The sequence below is a fragment of the Tachypleus tridentatus genome, chromosome 11 (assembly GCF_004210375.1).
Source record: "Tachypleus tridentatus isolate NWPU-2018 chromosome 11, ASM421037v1, whole genome shotgun sequence".
In the NCBI taxonomy this organism is placed as follows: Eukaryota; Metazoa; Arthropoda; class Merostomata; order Xiphosura; family Limulidae; genus Tachypleus; species Tachypleus tridentatus.
This window is the reverse complement of record NC_134835.1, coordinates 65,441,348-65,457,530: the sequence shown is the minus strand read 5'-3', so window position 1 is coordinate 65,457,530 and position 16,183 is coordinate 65,441,348. Positions and strand designations below refer to the sequence as shown.

The 16,183-nt window shown below is 33.2% G+C and overlaps 1 protein-coding gene across 1 annotated transcript in view; it reads left to right on the top strand.

Annotated features, from left to right (window-relative positions):
* Positions 1-8,822, top strand: part of LOC143232339 (nephrin-like) — a 137,669-nt gene extending 128,847 nt beyond the window's left edge. Inside the window, exons 6-8 of the mRNA XM_076467644.1 lie at positions 3,922-4,067; positions 5,516-5,744; positions 7,760-8,822. Of these exons, the coding sequence (XP_076323759.1) occupies positions 3,922-4,067; positions 5,516-5,744; positions 7,760-7,830 (446 nt within the window). The 3' untranslated portion in view covers positions 7,831-8,822. The remainder of the gene's footprint in view (positions 1-3,921; positions 4,068-5,515; positions 5,745-7,759) is intronic.
* Positions 8,823-16,183: the final 7,361 nt, after the last annotated feature.

The window sequence follows — 16,183 nt, the reverse complement described above, 5'->3', positions numbered from 1 at the left end:
AGGTTCTTGTCACACTCAGTCTCATTGACAAACTTTTACATGGCACTAATATTTGAGATCTATCTTTGACATACCACAATCCACTCCAGGATATATTTTGTTCCATATTGGAATTCACCAACCAAGAGCTGTTTTAAGTGCTAGTACTAGGCAATAGAAAATAACTTAATGTTGTAATCTGAAAACACCTAAACGTTGTTACGAAGGATAGTGACATTAGAGAACACAATGTTTAATGTTTTACTTTTTTTATAATCAAACTTTAATACTACATAAATATTTTCCTCCAGAAAGTGTCTGAGATCATACACAGTTCCTGCTTTTAATAATAATACAATAATATTGTATATTCAACCAATTACGCTGGGCAACAAAAAATTCACTACTACTAGAACAAAATGCGACTGTTTCTATCTAATCTAACGATGATGATTTTAAAAATTAACATTCAAAATTACTGGATGATTCTAGTTTTCGAGTTGCGATAGATATATGAAAAATATTCATATATATCGTGAAAACATTTTTTTCTTTAATAACTTTATTTATTCATTAAAAATTGCATTTAATAATGCATAATCTACGTGCTTTGATGCATTTCTTTCATGTTCACAGCACGAACAACTAGAATCAATGGCTTACGTTCCTATTATGTATAAGTACAGTTTTACACTAACTTTAGATAAGTTAATAAAAGAAAATGATGTTCAGTACCTAATTTTTCCATTACTGTATCGACATCTATACAGAAACACAACGTATACTTTATGTTGTAGTGAGAACCAAGACTTCATTGGTGACTTTAGTAAATTACAAGTATTGTTTCTAGAGTCAATAAATTCCATTGCTGTAAACAATAACCAAGAAATTCCCTTTGTTGTTTTGATAGAAACAAGTCATGAATGAGGTCATTTAGATGTGTAATCAGATGAAACAGTTTATAATGAAGTTCTATAGGGATAGAATTACTAGATGAAGATGATGATTCGTTGTCTTCTTTAGAGGATAACTCTTCTGATTCTCAGTTTGCTGATGGATGTAGCACTAAAGATCATCCCCATGAGGTTACTGGCTTAACTACATATGAAAAATCTGGATATTTAATGTACAGTTTAGTTTTATTTCAATATCCACAAACATTAGTCGTGCAAAAAAAAAGTCAGATGACTTTTCGGTTCACGCCATATCAAGTGGACTACAAATATTATACTTATTATTATAAATATTATACTTTTTTTTTATTCTGCCACTATATCAAGCAAGATTTGCAAACTGTTCAACACACATATAGAGCCCAATGATTCTCTTCTTCACCAATCTTACCCCCAAAACACTGGTAGTAATCTATCCTTACCTTATCTATGATGTTTTACTTTGTGAAACTGTAATACATTCTTCAAAAATGCAGCAGAAACTGTTTGGGTGATTTTTTTCACTTTCAGACATTACTTGACTTGGAGGCAATTGGTATTTCAAATGATTTTCTAAAAATATGAAACTAAGGTATGTTTACATAACTAGAGTTTAAAAGATTTTAAAAAATAAAATTTCGCAAAACTTGATTATATTGCGGGTATGATGCAAGAAAAAAGGCCGGGTTTTGTTTTGACTGTGCACTGAGAGAGAGACGAAGTGATCAACTGAGTGAGCGAAAGGCATCTAGCTTTTATGCTCAGTCGAGGAATTTCTCGAATCTTGTAGCAAACTGAGCACATGAGGGTTTCGCGACTTCCGTAAAAAGCAGGTGAACGTGGTAATAAAGCAAAAGTGGAGCATTTCGCTACAATTATATTGAGAACAAATAGTATTTATGAACAATATATCATGAATTTTCACTATTACAAAACAGTAAGCGTTTGAAACTATTAAAAATATATGCCTTTTACCCATTAAACTGTCTAAGTGAACTTAATATCTTAGCATAAATCTGAGTTGATTGCATGATATTTCACATAGTGCTGATAAGATATTTATATATTACAATAACTCAAAATCTAGAATTGATAAAAAATTCTGAGAACAGTTCTTAAAATCAGCATCATCAAATTACCTCGAATAACTTGAGTTTTCTCTAGTAGCAAATTTCTTTTTGTCCAGTGTATATGCGATCTATTCCTTTGACCTAAAAATATTCCTCTCAAATGAATTAAGTTATTTTTTAGGATTTAAATGTTCTATGTTTCATTCAAAAACAGTTAATATCGAGTTAAAGACAGTGATATTTGGTAAAACGAAGTAATTCAAATGCTGTATTTCATTAATATTTGAATTTATATTGGTTTCTGTATTGTGAAACATATACAAGTTACCTCTCTCAAACTGTGTTTACACCAGCTTACTAGTAATATTAACTCTAATTATTTAGTGGATCTTGTTAACATTGCTCAGAATAATATACGTCTGTCTAAATATTTCGTACAAGTAACGTCCATCAAACTAGCGTGTTAGTCCTAACACAAACTCTATTCTTTTGGCAAAGCATGTTAACACAGGCCAGAACACCATATGTCTATCAAAACTTGTAAAAATCGGTATTGTATATTAATAAGCTTGTCGTGCAGGCTCCGTGTATTTGCTTGAAATAATAACTACGACGCGAGCTGTAATTCTGAGTTTTAAAACGATATTCGTCATCGTCCAACGTTAATAACGATATTTTTCCGTGACTGTTGGTTACTCCATACAAATAATAAATCAGTATCTGAAGGAATCATTTAGAAACTCTTTAATCGACAACAACGATTGTTCTAAAAGCAACATGTTTACGTCCAATATTTTCATGGCACGAAAATGTCAGTACCTCGCTGAAATTTTATCTTAACTTTTATATTAACGGCTGAGTATTATAGATAATTACGTTTGTTATGCGATAGGTAGGTCATTATTGAAACATGAAAGAAAAAGGATACCATTATTTTGTTCAATTAAACTGTGGACATGTTATAATTTGCTTCAATAGCTGTCAAAATTGTAACTTCATAAGTGACATCACGTGGTAGACATACCACGAATATTCCGTAGTGCAACACTGTGCTAAAACAAAATTTAAAAAATCATCACTTTGTGGGCACAGGTCAGAGAGCCCATACTGTAAATGAACAAATTATCCCAATCGTAACAGTTTTTCCTGCAAAAACAAAATTAACAAAAGTTTCATATCGATTAAATGAGACTTACTCTCAGTTAAATAGTACTATTTATTAATCACTTTCCACAATATTCTTAGAGTATTATGTATTTAATTACATTTTGTACCAAATTATTTTCATATTAAGTATCAACGTACCATTCTGTACCCTAAAACTACGTTATTTTGTCAAGTTATTTTTTTAATGTTTAATAAAGTTTTCAAAAATACGTCAGTTGATGAAGGATAATAGAGCAAAACAAAGAAACTCTCGTGTTATATACAGACCTGTCATTGTGGACACGTTAAATTGAGTCACATATGTGTCTAACATGTGACTCTCTATTCGAAAAAATAAAAAAAATAAAAACGGAAAGCATGCAAATTACGTTGTATTTTAATAATTTTGATATTTGAAACACTTGCAACAATATTCGTGAAGGTACAAACCCGTAGCTCTTTGGACTGTGTACAGGTTGATATTTTAATGATGTTGAACTGACAAAGTACCAAACAATGTCAAAAAATATCAATTGACAGAATATTAGAGTTTCATGTTGTTGTTTTTTCCCCAAGGATCTTGAGGTATTCCGAATTTCAAAGTTATTCATTGTTTAAACATGTAACGAGTCGAACTTCACGTGAGCTTATGTGTGAGTAAATCCGATTACGTTTCATTAATTGTTTCTAATAATGTCTAGTTGACTTAATAATCGCTTCTCAAATATAATCGTTGAGTGTTTTGTATTGTTGTTTTGTAAGTTGAAGTCACATTTATCCTGTTTGACATGCAGCTCCAGATGTGCTAGTTCATACCAGAGGACCGAAAATATCCGGCGAAAACAAAAGGTACGGAGTTGGAGACATACTGGAACTAAACTGTACGTCTGTTCCCCTAAAGAAACCTCAGAGACTGGCTTGGTATATTAATGGAGTCAAGGTAACGTGTTTTTTGTTTTGGTTTTTTGTTTTCGTTTTTACAAAAACAAAAATATAAAGTACATCAAAAGAAACATTTAGTATCACTTATGTAAGAGGACACGTGGAAGTGTTAAAACTTGCATCAAAGTAAATTTGGTATTGTTCGTTATAATTAATTTAAACTTGATGTTACAGTGGAAGTTACTTATATTGTGTAACGAATGTATTAATTAATTGATCTATTCAGAACCAACGACCACGCGCTAGTAAACGATTGAATCGTTCTAACTTTGAGAATATGTGTTAAAGTTTAAGTATTTAGGCTCCTTTTGGAGTCTATACGTCTGCGATGAAAAAAGTTATTTATACTCTATACTGACTACGTTAAGTACGTGATTTATGTACTGACTATGCTAAGTACGTGATTTATGTAGTGACTGTGTTAAGTACGTGATTTAAACTTAAAAAATGACCACCCCAAGAGAAACAACTGACTCAGCATAACGTAGTTAGAAATGAGTAAAACAGTAAAAGGTGAAATGGTTAAACAAGAACATTGTGTGCAATCAGTGGTTATTATATTAATTTACAAATTTAATTTTCATAACAATTATATTGAACATTATATATAAAATAGTGAAAGTGTCAATGTTATATTTATTAATTTTAACAAAAATTGTATTTTCAAGAAAATTTAAAAAAATACAGTGTGTAATTTTTCACTTCCAAATTAATAGAAATTTTAACAATGAGTTGTGATAGGTAAATATTATAACATACTTTTCTTTGGATTATTTGTGACTGGAAGCGAGATAATTATAACTGTAAAACTAATATCTCCTGATTTATTATAAACCTTCAAGAAACTGTTTAATTAATAACATCAATATCTAAGTCGAGACAGTCTGCTTCTATTGTACTTTTTGAACGTTTTCTTAAGTGTTATCTATCGGATAGATATGCCTATGTTTGTCAAGTTTGCTTCTGCTATGTGGATAATGTATTGGCATCAACTGTTGATTTGTATAACCTCATGATGAATGGTCTTTCTTAAGAATGTGTGCCTCGAGTTTGCTCCTGCCAGCTCCAGCACCCAGGAGAAAATAGCTAGACGCGCATACATACATAGAGAGATACAACCTGAATTATTATAGGATGCTCAAATATTGCTGTGTACACATTTCAAATGTCGGACTTCTCTTCTCTACTGCTCACCAAAATTCAAAGTTGAATCTGTGTCAATATCAACTTTTTTAGTCACACGTTCAAGAGTTTGACCATAAATGACTTTAGTATCCGCAAGTAAAAGACATATTCACCTTACACTTACAATTTACCATATACTCAGTATAACTACGTAGCATCAATATCAGACACCTACTTTGTATAATATCTGACAGCTACTTATCATATCTTACAGTTATCCAACACGTTCTGTTAAACCTGTGTTACGTTTTCCTTTTAAAGGCAGACCCTGTTAACGTAGTTCACTACCTCCCTGTTCAAAACTCCAACGGTGATATTCAGTCGACAGCCGGACTAAGGTTCCAGATCCGTCAGACACATTTCCACTCAGAAGGACTGAGGCTCTCGTGTTCAGCAACCGTTTCCAAGGTAATTGGAGAAAGGCTAACAGAGATCGTTATTGGAGGATTCCAACATAGCCCTAGTTTGCAGGTGTCTGTAGGGAGCGAAGGTAAGACTAGATGAATATATATAAGATTCCAATACTCAAAATTTAACTTGTTATTCTATTCACTAAATTACATTACAAACAAAATAACCGAATTGATTTCAACAATAATTTAAATACGATACTTCTCGAGGTTCTAAAAAAACTATCAACAGTAAACTAGGAGCTTGTCACTTCAGTTTAAGTTATCCTAGGTTCAGAATGATTGTATTTCAGATGAACGATGAATCGTTTGTTGTGCAAATTTCTGTACATAAATTTAGAGGAGTCGCAAAGCGTTTGCACACGGTGCTCGCGCCCCGGATCCCCAGTTGGTGTTTTCAAAAATCAGAACAGGAAACTATGATTGATATTGTACTGAAACGACGAAGATTCTCTCGCTTACGGTCCAAGCCCCGAATCTTTTAAGTGCTTAGCAACGCTTTTACGTAGATGTTTAGACAAAATTATACAGATTAAAAAATCATCAAATAATGGGTGTCCATTCCAGGCTTATACACCCAAATATACTAATGGCATGGTTACTTATCAATTACTTTAAGCTTGTGATTTATATACAAGATGACTGTCAGTTATCTATCTTAGATATAACCATGCGGACCGATTATCTTTCGTTTTAGTTTTAACGCAAGCCTAATTTGTACACCTGATTATAACTGTTAGGTAATTACTGCTGCTTTCAGCCGTCGGGAACGTTATAAAGTGACGGCCAACCCCATTATTTGTTGGTAAAAGAGGAGCCCAAGAGCTGACGATGAGTGGTGATGACTACCTGCCTTCTCTGTAGTCTTACTGCTAAGTTAAAGACGGCTAGCGCAGACAGCTCTCGTGTAGCTTTGTGTGAAATTCAAAACAAAAATAAGTTCTGTTTATCAGGAATTTCAATTTATTAAACGCATTTATTACAAAAGAGCACCTGTGCTAACCGGTTCCAATCGTCCTATACTTCTCTAAGTAGGTAAACAACACCAGTGACCGAATTATAACTTCCTAACAAGAACTACATAAGGATAATTAAGGATACGAAGAGCCCGTGCTTGTAATGATTAAGAAGTTATGTTTTCAGGTCTAAACTGAAAAACAAATTGTAAACGCTTGATAGGCTGTTAGTAGAAAGATACGTGTACGTTGAAGTAAGTTAATAAACAAATAACAAGCAAGTTTCGAACCACGCTCAGCTGGGAATTGAAGATGAATGAAACGTGCATTTCCACAACGGTTTGAGGCGAATTGCTACAAATATCGTTGAGTTACTGTACACTAAAGAACTGCATAAAATGGTGTGAAATCTGACCAAGTTAAAGCAGTTTCGTGGTTTGGTGTAATTACCATTTTCGGTGAAATCACTGATCCATTTACATGATGGTTGATAACTCAAATAGAATTAATAATAATTACAATACGGTTACTTATTCTGGTTCGTTCCATTGATGGAACACGTAGCGCCTTGATTACTACTAAGTCTGTCGCGTTTCAGCCCGTTTGATCATCCCTGGTATTGTGGGTTAAATCTCGTCGGTATTGAACATGTCAGATGTCGTTAATTAATGTAGTATAATACGTTTTTCAAATTGTTAATGCTTCTGTTTAACTACAATAACAATCCTTGTTTTAAAAATTTGTGTCTGGTACTCTGGCCGACGTGCTGCACGTTTAAGTATGTTTTAAGATGGTCTAAAACAGTTAGATTTATTATTATTATTTTCCTAATTACTACTAATAGTTTATAGGAGGGCTATCGGCTTTCAATAAAAGCCAGTTCTGAAATGAAACACATTAAATATCTAAGATATTATTGCCCATAATTATGTAATATTTTATCACAGATTCTCTTACGATGTACGTATTTGTCAGTTTTTTAACTTGCTCAAAGTCTTCAGATAGCAAAATTGTTCAAAACATAACTCACTGGGTATATCAGCAACTTTTGTAATTCATAGATTATTAAAGAAAATTAATGGAATAATTTATTCTCGTGTAGCAACAGCTAACTAAATATATTATTATTGACATTCTAGATTCGAGTAGATGCTCCAACGTTACTCCGTGGATAGCGATGTACCTGCTGATTTTAATGTTTTTTGTTTAATATGAAGTGTTTGTGCGCCGAGAAGTCAACATACTCGACCACAGTGCCCAGCTTGAAGAATTGCCTTCCGAACCATATCCAAGGAAAGCTTCTAGAGAACGACTTTTGTTATCGGGGACACATATGCCTGTGTTGAGTCGATAAAGCGTTAAAAATAGAAATAACTTTGGCTAGGTGTAGCATGCATATTATATATTTGACGTCGTAGTATTTACAACGCATTGTAGTAGACGCGATGGATCTGGCGGCTTTGTAAATTCTCCATATTATTCGATAAATTTTACGATAATTAATCAGCCAAGGAACTATTTAACGTTCTAATTTCCACGTTGCTTTCTGGAATTTGAGGGCGACTAGAAAGAATGAGAAGTTTTTTCGTGCCGTTACATTTCTATCTAGTCAGTTTATTTACTTCCACAACAATCTTCTACTCCGAAACATTTCAGATTTTTGAATTTAAAATAACGTTTCATTGAGTATCATAGAACAGAATAATGTGTGTCAGAAAGTCTAAAGTATTCCAGATTGTGATAAGTGATGTCGTCCATCTATAGTAAAATGGAAGAAGAAACGTCTGAAAGTAACAGAACTTTACCGCTTCTTTACGCGGTGTCGTTCTAAGGCTACGAGGCAATGTTGGAATCCACGATCATCCAAATCAGTCGTGCTGCCTGGCCTAACCAGTATGGGTAATCTCTTTAGCGAACTGTTAATAATGTCCCTTGATTACAATGATCCTTGAGACAGAAGCAAGGAGACCTGAGAATCCAACTAATGTTCTTTTGAACCAAGTAGACCTTAGTAAAGACTACAATAACTCTCAATTAAGTTACCTTCTCGTAGGAACATAACCTTTAATAAAGGTTCTAAAATGGTCTGTCGTATCTTCTGTTGTTTTACATATGTAGTTAAATATACATGTAGAAGGATGTCATGGAACTAATCTGCGATCAATTGCTGTTGAAGACAATAAAATCAATTTTTCATTTCACAGAATCGCCGAAAATTGCATTTATAAAACATTTAGAGATTCAAATTACTCCTGTCGTGGTAAAGGAACATAAAGTTTCAATGAACACGTACATTAGCCGAAACTTGTCACAGAACTTTAGCTCTCTGTATTTTGTCATACCTTTCCAATTCTTCACTTTTAACATGACCTTTGACTTCCTTGTTTCTGTTCCTCTCTGTGATAATATTAATAGTGTTAAATAACATTTCGAACTCTTATATTCACATGCAAAGATGGCAATCAAACGGGCAGAATTAATGCAAATTATTGAAGCAGTTTTATAGTTTACAAACAAAACAAAAAACATGGTTGTTATATGATCGCAAATAAAAGCGAAAATAAGTACATTTAATGAAGCTAATTTGATGTATAAATCCTACGATTAGTTTTATTTCTAAGTCATTAACAAGTTCTTCGTAAAATCCATTACTGTTAATTGCGAAAATAATTGAAAGTAAGTGATACGAACGAGTAGTGGTACGGGAAGTAATTACGATATTGAACCTAAAAGATATTTTCTCTACAAATTATGTAACATTATATAACGTTGTAAAACTGAAATTTATTGTTTTTCCTTTGATAATTCTTTTCATTTCGAAAAACAGTAAAAAAAACCGTTTACACAATCTTATTAAAATGCATTGAATGCCGGGTTGCTTTATTACAGTTGTATAACCACAAATCTTCTGTACAGAGTTTATATATAACAAATTTCTAAACTGGTGTTACATAACCATACGTTAAAAGTGTTTATTAAAAGGCTTAATTTAGCTCAGCAAAGTTTGAATACTTGGTAGCAGCCACAAGGCTTAGTAATGTCGTGTAATCAAGTTAGAACTCAGAATGCCGAAAGCGAATGTTGTCGGCGTTGAAAGCTTAATAATGAGCGTATTAAGGATTATAAGCTCAGTTTTATGTGGCATCACAAGATTTGAGACAGCTTACTAAAATCACCATAAAAGAAATGTTACCAACAAGTATGATCGGGAAGCCTCAATGTGAGCCAGCGTAGTAAGAGTAAGAAGCTTTAACTTTAGTCAATGTAAAAAAGTAAGACAGTGTAATCACGATTGCAAGCTTTCTTAAAGTCATTGTGGTAAGATTAGGTGTAATGTAATGTTGTGTGGAAAAGTAATGCAAGTTGTTGTAGTCAAATAGAAGTGTTAATTTAAGTTAACTGAGACGGAGTTGTTTGTTTGTTTTTTAATTTCGCGCAAAGCTACTCGAGGGCTATCTGCGCTAGCCGTCTCTAATTTAGCAGTGTAAGACTAGAGGGAAGGCAGCTAGTTATCACCACCCACCGCCAACTCTTAGGCAACTCTTTTACTAACGAATGGTGGGACTGACCGTAACATTATAACACCCCCACGGTTGGGAGCATGTTTGGTGCGACCCTCGGATTACGAGTCGAACGCCTTAACACGCTTGGCCATGCCGGGCCCCTGAGACTGAGCGAATATCTAATTTGAACTATAATAGTGAGAGTCAGAGGAATAATAGAAATTTATTTATAAGTATAAATTGGTGCACTTACGTTGGAAAGTTTAATCTATGGCAAAATTAGTGTATGCTGGTTGTAAGTTTATAAGATAAGATAAAACTGTAGCAACTAGTACGGAAGGTTTAAAGTGAGTTCAAACTAGAGGTTGCAAAATTTAATCTAGGGTAAAACTAGTGCAGGTATGTTTTGGAAGTTTTAATATAATTAAAACTAATGCAGTTAAGTTGGAAGATTTAATGTGAGATAAAACTAGTGCATTTAGATTGGAAGATACTAATGTAGGATAAAACTAGTGCATTCAGGTTCGAAAGTTTGATATAATTAAACTAATGCTTTCCATATAGTATTTAAAACTCCCAAATACATGCATAAACATTTGATCTGAAATGTTTTCAATATTTGTGTGTATTGGAAACTAATTAAAGTAACAGCGGAAATTTGATAAAAAAAAAAGTAAAAGTCGCCCCTCTAATTATTTTTTTGTATGATCATTATTATTAACTTTGTTGTCTGATTGGGTGGCCTTCTCCTAAATAATTTAGCTACATGACGTCACCATTAAGGGAAGATACTAATGTTATTAGATAGAGAACTTGATCTTAGCTAATGTAATCAGGATATATGTCATAACATTATCTAGTGTACTAAGGCTAGAGTGTATCCAGTTGGTGTATCCAGAGTAGAGAAAGTAATATTAGCCAGTGTAATCAGGATGACGAACGTAACTAGTATGCGTAAGACAGGAAGCTTAATGAACTGCAAACGACTTCAGTCATGATAGAAGCTATACTTTTGTTCATCTCTTACGTAACAGATTTGGTGTAAACTTTTATTGTAAGACTAAAAGAAGAAAATCCAATGTCGACCCTAATACGTTGTGTATTAAAACACTCTTTTCAGCGGCTACAGTTTTCGTTTACTTTGAATGAGTTATCGATTACTTTAGTTGGTGAAATTTTCAAAGGTCACCACACTGATATTTTTTATGTTTTTTGTTCAATTTATAAACCAATAGTTAATACATATTGGTTTATGTTATGTATCTCAACTAATCACACTATAATGTTGATTTTTCGTTACCTTTATTATCAGATTGCACTGCAAGAAAATTACTAATGGAGTGAAGTACGGATATTTTAAACTACCTTAATATTTGCCGACCCCTTACAAATTAACGCACGAAACATACGTCGAGTATGACTCATAATTAGGTATATTGTACAATTAAGGATTTGTTTAAGGCAGTTTTAGACACACTTGGCATATATTCCTTGTCTTTCTTTGAGTAATCCCAACATTCTTTTTGATCAAAAACCTGTATGAACTTAGGTTACTCAGGAACACGCAAAATCATAAGTAATATTTAATTAGCATGTTAATATATTTCTATCTTGAAACCCAAGAATGTTCCATTCCTTACCTGTGTTTTTACAATGAATGTATAACACAATAAAGAAGTTTGAAACGAGTACTTTATTTCCACGTGTCTTCCAAAGGTCGCCATCACAACTTACTAAATTACAAGTGATAAAGAAATACTTTTTAACATTCTATTTATGCACAAGTAATATTATGAAAAAGTCACAAATATATTAAAATAGAACAAAGCTCTAGTTGATAAAAATGTACGACGAAATTTGTTTCAGTGAATCAGAAGAAAGACTAACTATTACAGTAACACATACACGAAACATAAAAGTACAATATATTTTCCAAATTGATTTGTTCATACCTACGCCTAAATATTTCTAAGTTATTAAAACTATTTCTTCTTAAATGTTGACTTTCTTTATAAATGATATGTTTCCCATGTATGTTAAAACTCTTTCAGAAAATGTGCTTTTACATCTTATAAAACTCTTACGTATTAACATATTTGGATGACTTCTTTTTTTTCTTTTATTAAGTGGTGTAAACATCCGTTTTCTGAAAAGGAAGTAAAACTCCTTGTCCAGATTGAAAAGTATTACAATGTACAAAAAAAAAATGTTGTTGTTACTATATTTAAAGAGTTAAGTTATAAATGTGGGTCTATTTTTAAAAGCATTTTGTGACTTATTGTATGTTAAGCGATGCATTCAAAACATGCTTTGAAGAAATGCTAATACTGCAAAGAGTGCCTTCGTAGCATCATTATTGTAAAGGTTTAATATTCCAAAAATGTTTTAAATATTATCAAAACAACCATTCAATTAATTTAGATACATGAAGTGCGTTGTGCTTTTTTAAAACATTACGAAACTTAATGCACATGTATGATTGTCAGTAGTAGCTTCTTTAAATTATTAAATGAAAAAGCTTCTCATTGTCTTAATTTATAAATAAAAACTGTACGAAAAGAAAACTATTAAAGTCACAGATTGTGATATTACAGGGAAGGTGTTGTAAAATAGTCACATTAACTATGAATGTAGTTTTCACAAATTACGTTTAATGTATTCAAGATGGGAAAAAGGTTTAAAAATGTTTATTATAAATGTCATTTCTATTTGAAACAAATATTAGACAGTTTGTTTCTTTATATACTGAAAAAAAAATGCACTTCTTGTTATTTGGACAGGTTTACGTCTATGGTTGGGTAAAACGGCCCCCAAGATTGCAAAACGGTCTCAATCTAGCTTACAACAACTGCAATCTAATATAGATGTTGCGTTCAGCATCTGGGTTTAAATCACTTAAAACATTTAAATACTCCTTGTAGGGATTGGGAAGGCTGTGCTAAGAGTCCTTCTGGTAGGGATTGGAAAGGCTGTGCTGAGAGTTCTTCTGGTAGGGATTGGGAAGGCTGTGCTGAGAGTTCTTCTGGTAGGGATTGGGAAGGCTGTGCTGAGAGTTCTTCTGGTAGGGATTGGGAAGGCTGTGCTGAGAGTCCTTCTGGTAGGGATTGGGAAGGCTGTGCTGAGAGTTCTTCTGGTAGGGATTGGGAAGGCTGTGCTGAGAGTTCTTCTGGTAGGGATTGGGAAGGCTGTGCTGAGAGTCCTTCTGGTAGGGATTGGGAAGGCTGTGCTGAGAGTTCTTCTGGTAGGGATTGGGAAGGCTGTGCTGAGAGTTCTTCTGGTAGGGATTGGGAAGGCTGTGCTGAGAGTCCTTCTGGTAGGGATTGGGAAGGCTGTGCTGAGAGTTCTTCTGGTAGGGATTGGGAAGGCTGTGCTGAGAGTCCTTCTGGAAGGGATGGGAAGGCTGTGCTGAGAGTCTTTCTTATCCTCAGTCAATCATTGTAAAGATATGTAGTCGCACGTTACAAAAATTCAGTGGCGCCGGCTTACTTTCAGTCACTTATAGTAAAGCATATTTGGTGTTCAAGCAACTGGTTATATAAATAACGTCTCGACCTGCATTACGCCTGAATAACTCATCAGAATTTTCACTTCGCTAGAAATGTTTTAATTCATTTTAAATAATTTATCATAGCGAGTTAGAAACTCTGACCTTTCTTGATTTTGATGTTAATAAGTCTTAAATAATTAATTATACGTGGCTAAAACGTTTTTGAGTTAATCTAGTAACTCGTCTTTAATAGTAAACATAATTAATCGATATATTAATCATCTTCATCTAACTCATGAGTTCACAAAATCCTCCAGAACAAACCGCATCCCACCTGCGTATGTCTCACAAACACATACACCCAGACACACATATAAACTTATTTAACTGAGTAGCTTAAAGGTATTTTGAATTTGCCTGCGGCCTCCTTTTTGGAACCTATAATAAGTCCAAACATTCACCTTTTTTTGGTTCTCAGTATACCTTCTTTAAACTGTAACCATAATTAATCACAACATTGTGAGCATAGTTAGTTCAAACATTTATGTGTTTCAGTTTCTTAATGCTCATTGTTTTACATTTTGTGTGTTTTTCTCATAGCAGAGCCACACTTGACTATCTGCTGAGTTTACCGATGGGAATCGAACCTCTGATTTTTGCGTTGTAAATCCGTAGCTTTAACGCTGTACCAGCAGGAGACTTTACATTTTGAGTATAGTTAATTGAAACTTAAGTTGTTGTTTCTGAGATCACATATTTTGGTTTGAATTTCTCGCAAAGCTACACGAGAGATATCTGCGCTAATCGTCCCTAATTTACCAGTGTAAAATTAGATGGAAGGAAGCTAGTCATCACCACTAGTCGCCAACTCTTGGGCTACTCTTTTACCAACGCATAGTGGGATTGACCATCACATCATAACTTCTGTACGGCTGAAAGGGCGAGCATGTTTGGTGTGACAGGCAATCAAACCCGCGAGTCTCGGATTACGAGTCGATCGCCTTAACACACTTGGCCATGGCGGGCCTAGATCACAAAATAGCTATTTTAAAGTGTCAAGACTGGTTCATCTAATATTTGACCTCACCAAACTACTTTACAAATTTTATGTCTTTTTTTCAAATATTACTTTTTAAATCATTAAATCAGAATTCCTTTGCACGTTTTTGGTTTAAAAATCAAAAATAATTTTTAATGTTAGACACAAGTTAAAGACAATTCGTTTTTCATATCCGTACAAATTTACGAAAGGATGTTAGCCATCCTAATTTTGAACTCGTAAATTAGAGGGATAACACCTGATAAATAACACCCATTACCAACTTTCGAGCTACTCTAATAAAGTCTTATGACGTATTTCAGCAGGAAACCGCGGAGCGCAGTTTTTTCTGTTTTTAAACATGAACCATGGACATCCACGTTCACATTCCGTCACTGATCAAAAGTCAGACTTTTCTGTTGTCCAATAAGATACGTACTGGATTAATAGCTCTGAAAAATATTACGATCATTTTGACGTTTTTTCAATTAAATAGTAACTAATATTATGCATGAAAATTGTTTGTTTTTAATCTTATTTGATTATTTTAGTCAGTTAAACTTATGATCTTATCCAGTTCCCTTAACAACTCATCCTAAATAGTCAATATTAGTTTCCAATACTAATTCCATTTTCGTTTCACATTATAACTTTTCGAAAACAGTGGCCATAGTTAGTTATAAATATTAGTATTTCTTTTTACGTCTCACGTGGCTTTTCAAGAGACAGTGCTTGAAGTAAGGAAGTAGTTAGTTTTTATGTGTTTTGTTAGTAAGTCATATATAATGTTATTTCTTTAATGTTACTTTCTTTAACTATATAGACTAAACTATTTAATTTACATAATATCTTGATTTTTGTTATTTTAGTTTTATTCTACATATTTTAAGTTTGTAGATTATTCAAACAGTTCGACAGTAATATTCCAAACAAATACTGATAAATAAATATAAAATGTGCAGTCAACCCAATCCCTTTGATCAGAGCGTATGTGTCATATGATTGTTTAATGGGCCTTTTGTGTCACCCCATGTGTTAATTCAATAAAAAAATGCATTGAGTTTGTTTTTAATCAAAGAATACTAACTTCAATGCATTCATGGCAAAAAAGTTTGGATTTCGATTAACTGGATGCATCTATCTTCGCTAAGTTGGCGTGAGATTTTCCGTTAGGTGCCACTGTTCATTGTTATCTTAATGAGTGCAAGAAAAGACTGCTACCGAAGTGAGCGCTTTTTAACAGTTCTCATTTCTATACGAAGCATCAAAGTGGAGATATTCAAGTAAATTTACTCGACATGGCATAAAACAATCATACACATATATAATACTGACATAGAACACATATATAATCTTAACAAAAACAAATAATATCTCAAACATGCTTTTCTTTCATGCGTTTTTCCGTTCATACTTCTTTCTTCGAAATATTTCTTTAAATCACTCGACAGAGTAAGTTCCGTTCATTTCGTGGAAATCGGTGACAAAAAGAACTCTTTTTTTTTTTTTAAACAGTCTTGTTGTTGTTTTCAAA